The following is a 4,006-nucleotide window of genomic DNA, read 5'->3' as shown; positions in this document are numbered from 1 at the left end:
CTGTTACCGTGTACACGCACCGCCCCCCTATCTGTTACTGTGTACACGCACCATCCTGTATCTCTCATCCTCCATCCAATCTATCTCTTGTCTGCTATTCTGTATATCAACAACTCTGTATATGTTGTTCTGTGTTGAAACCATCTCCCACACGTGCTGTCGGACACATATAAACAACCCGGCATCTTTTATTCGATATCAAACTATCCCACGTCAATTTTCCTGCCTGTTAGCCTCCCCATTTGTATTGTTCTTTGCGTAAATAACCCTGTGGCCGTGATTCGGTAATGTTGACCCGCTTGTCATGGCCATCCTCTACATAAACCACCCTGTATCCGTCATTCTATCCAAATATACAGCATAGTATATGTATGGAATAGAGAGAAAGCGTGGTGTATGTATAGAATAACAGACACATGATGGTATGTTATTCTATACATGGACCACGCTCCACCGGTTATCAGAAAGCTACACCTCGTTGTTTCTGCCGTTGCAAACGTACAGCATCGAAAATCTGTTACTCAAAAGGAAATCACCGAGTGTCTGCTGTTCAATCTACAACTGCCCTCAAATTTCTTCATCAGATTCCAGTCTGTAACTCCCTCCCCGGGGGGGTATCTGTTATTCTGTATATAAACCCCCCCGAACCCCCTCGATCAGATTCCAGTCTGTAACTCCCTCCCCGGGGGGTATCTGTTATTCTGTATATAAACCCCCCCGAACCCCCTCGATCAGATTCCAGTCTGTAACTCCCTCCCCGGGGGGTATCTGTCATTCTGTATATAAACTGCCCTCAGCCCACAACTTGATGACACATTATTCATCTCTCCTGCAGGTAGTCCAAGCCTTCACATCAAATACGAGCTAAAGTTGGATGAACATCGTAAGATCGAACGAGCTGAACTCACCAGTCAGATTCACGGCAACTTTAAACTCACAAATTCTCATTGTCTGACACCGACCATTCAAGTGAAGGTGAGGCAACTTTACTCTGTATCTAACCCCGTGCTGTCCCTGTCCCTGGGAGTGTTTGATGGGGGGGGGGACAGTGTAGAGGGAGCTTTACTCTGTATCTAACCCCGTGCTGTCCCTGTCCTTGGGTTGGGGACAGTGTAGAGGGAGCTTTACTCTGTACCTAGCCCCCTGTGCTGTCCCTGGCTCTGGGATGGGGGGCACAGTGTAGAGGGAGCTTTACTCTGTATCTAACCCCGTGCTGTCCCTGTCCCTGGGAGTGTTTGATGGGGGGGACAGTGTAGAGGGATCTTTACTCTGTATCTAACCCCGTGCTGTCCCTGTCCCTGGGAGGGTTTGATGGTGGGGGGACAGTTTAGAGGGAGCTTTAATCTGTATCTACCCCCGTGCTGTCCCTGGCCCTGGGATTGGGGACAGTGTAGAGGGAGCTTTACTCTGTATCTATCCCCATGGGATTGGGTTGGGGAACTAAATTGGGTCGTGTGGGCAAGATGAGGGCGTGTGGGTGGGGATAACAGGAGTCCTGTAGCGAGTCCTGGTCTCACTCTACTGTCCTCCGTGTCCCCTCTCCCTCTCTCTCCCTCTCCCTCTCCCTCTCCTCACACAGAGCTGTATCCAGGATTTCCTGAACCCCATCGAATTGAAGGTGGACTACACTGGGGAGGGTCTGGCACCACCCAACGAGCCAGCGCCCATTCTCCAGTCCGGAAACACGGGCACTTTCCAGGGCAACGTGAGTTTGAACATTAATGGGATCATCTGTGTGTATGTGTGTGTCACCCCCTCCCAGCCCCTACACCCCCTCTCTATCTCTGTCACCCCCTCCAGCCCCTACACCCCCTCCCTATCTCTGTAACCCCCTACACCCCCTCCCTATCTCTGTCATCCCATACGACCCTCCGAGAATGAACGAACAAAGAACGGGGACAGGCCTTTCGGCCCTCCGAAGCTGTGCTGACACTTTCTGACCTTCCCTGTTAAAACTGCCGTCCCTTACAGGATCCGTACCCCCTCTGTTCCCTTTCCTGTTCGCTCAGCCGTTTCTGGAAGCTGTTGTGTCCACTTCGACCACCTGCTCTGGCCTCGCGTTCCAGTCCCTCACCTCCGTCTGCGTGGTGAAACCTTCCTCGCGTGTCTCTGTTCACCTTCCCCTCCCCTCGTAGCTGACCCCCTCCACTGTGGGAGACAATAAAAAGCCTCTGGCTTCCCACTCTATCCACGCCCCTTCACACGCTGATAAACACCTAGCAGGTCAACCCCCTAACCCCCTCAACCTGCTGCGTTCTCAACGAAATTAAACCCGGTCTATCCAACCTTTCTTCATCGCCAAAATGCACCACCCCCCCCCCAACCAGCAACCCACCAAACCGGGCAACATCCTGGTACACCATTCCCTCTCCGAAGCGTCCTTTCCCTTGTGTGGTGGCCAACCGATTGGGCCTCGAAAGAAAATATCATCTCAAACTGAGGCCTTCGTTGGTTCGGATCCCGACCCCTCAACCCAACTTGGTCTGCACCCCAGTGCCTGAGAAAGTTAATCACGGTCCTCTCTGCTCTGCTCCCCAGTGTCTTCCCCTTCGCACTCCGCCCCCCACCCCAAAACCAACCCCATCACCGTCCACGAATTTCCTGAAGCCTTCCTGGCTCTGTTTCCTCTGCCCGCCCCCCACCCCAACTCTGTGCCTTCCCCTCTGCAAGGGGCATTGGGAAGAGGGCGGAGGGGATGCATTCAAATGGTCAGGGAGGTCTCTGGGTGGGGATTTGAGTGGGAAGGTCTGGTCGGGGGGTGGTGGTTTGTGGAGGGGAGGTGGTGGGGTGCGAGGCGTTGCCTCTCCCTTTCCCAGTCGTCTCTCCTGCCCCTTGTTCCACCCCCACCCCCTCAATTTCTCTCCCTTTCAGCTCCCGTTCGAAAAGGAATGTGGAGAAGACAACATTTGCAAAGACCATCTCAAGGTGAAACTGGAGATCATAGGGTAGGTCTTCTGTTCCCTCGTCGTTTATCGCCCCCCTCTGTCCCCTTTTTTCCCCCCCACCCCCCCCCCCCCCGCAGGAAGTTGGTGGAGGGTTTAGGGGTCCACCATCTTGACCCACTGCAGCCCCCGTGCGATGTAGGAACATGGTGTTGTTCGGGAGAGAGATCCACCAGAGGGAATGGCAATTATGTCTCCCTGGTTAGGACGTACGGGGCTGGGAAGGGGAACTTACAAGGGGACGGTGCACGTCCCTGCTGCCCCCACCGCCCCCTTAAGGGGGTAAGAGGCGGCGGGATGGTGTGTCGCTGCGTCTCGCGGATGTCACACACTGCTGCGGCTGTGCCTGGAGGGAGCGAGGGAGCGTTTGTGGATGTTTGGTGGGGGTGGAGGGCTGCTTTGTCCCTGGGACGGTTTCGAGCTTCCCGAGTGCTGTCGGATCTCCCCCCCCCCCCCACCATCCAGGGGCAAGTGGGGAGTATCCCCTCCCCCCTCCTCCCTTGTCGATGGTGGGACAGGCTTTGGAGAGCGGGGGGGGGAGTTACAGGATTCCCAGCTCCTTGTAGCCACAGGATTGAGATGGGGCTGGGAGTCCCGGATCAGTTTCTGCTCAATGGGGACCCCCAGGACATTGGTGTTTGTGGGGGGGGGGTCAGGGGGTCAGTGATGTCTCTTGCTGGAGGTGGTGATATCCTGCATTTGCGTGGCGCCGATGTTACTTGCCACTAAGCCTGGGCATCGTCCGGATCTTGCCCTGTTTGAACACCAGACTGCCCCAGCCCCTTAGGACGGCTGGGCCCTTTTGCGAGGCGAGTCCAGTCAGACTGCGTTCTCCGCGTCTCAGAACAGTCAAGCCTGACCAATTTCTCGATAAGGTTAGACATAAGAAGAGGATTTCCTGTTCGACTGCGTGGCTCTCGAGCAGATAACGTGGGCTTGAGGAAACACAGCTTCCGGGTTGGCGGGGAGGGGGGGTGGGGGGGGGGTGGGTAGTGATGGCCTTGGGGCTGGTCAACCTCTTTGGATACCGTGAAATGATGAGGCGTGGAGGGGGGGGCATAGAT

General features: G+C 55.2%; 1 protein-coding gene across 1 annotated transcript in view; it reads left to right on the top strand.

The window, feature by feature from the left end:
• LOC125481816 (integrin alpha-M-like) overlaps positions 1 to 4,006 on the top strand; it is an 8,157-nt gene that overhangs the window by 684 nt on the left and 3,467 nt on the right. The window contains exons 2-4 of the mRNA XM_048593732.1: positions 836 to 975; positions 1,580 to 1,705; positions 2,872 to 2,945. Of these exons, the coding sequence (XP_048449689.1) occupies positions 836 to 975; positions 1,580 to 1,705; positions 2,872 to 2,945 (340 nt within the window). The remainder of the gene's footprint in view (positions 1 to 835; positions 976 to 1,579; positions 1,706 to 2,871; positions 2,946 to 4,006) is intronic.

This window comes from Rhincodon typus, unplaced genomic scaffold (genome assembly GCF_021869965.1).
Source record: "Rhincodon typus isolate 14 unplaced genomic scaffold, sRhiTyp1.1 hic_rhity00003696, whole genome shotgun sequence".
NCBI classification, from domain to species: domain Eukaryota; kingdom Metazoa; phylum Chordata; class Chondrichthyes; order Orectolobiformes; family Rhincodontidae; genus Rhincodon; species Rhincodon typus.
The sequence above is the reverse complement of the archived record's forward strand: the minus strand, read 5'-3'. Positions and strand labels throughout refer to the sequence as shown.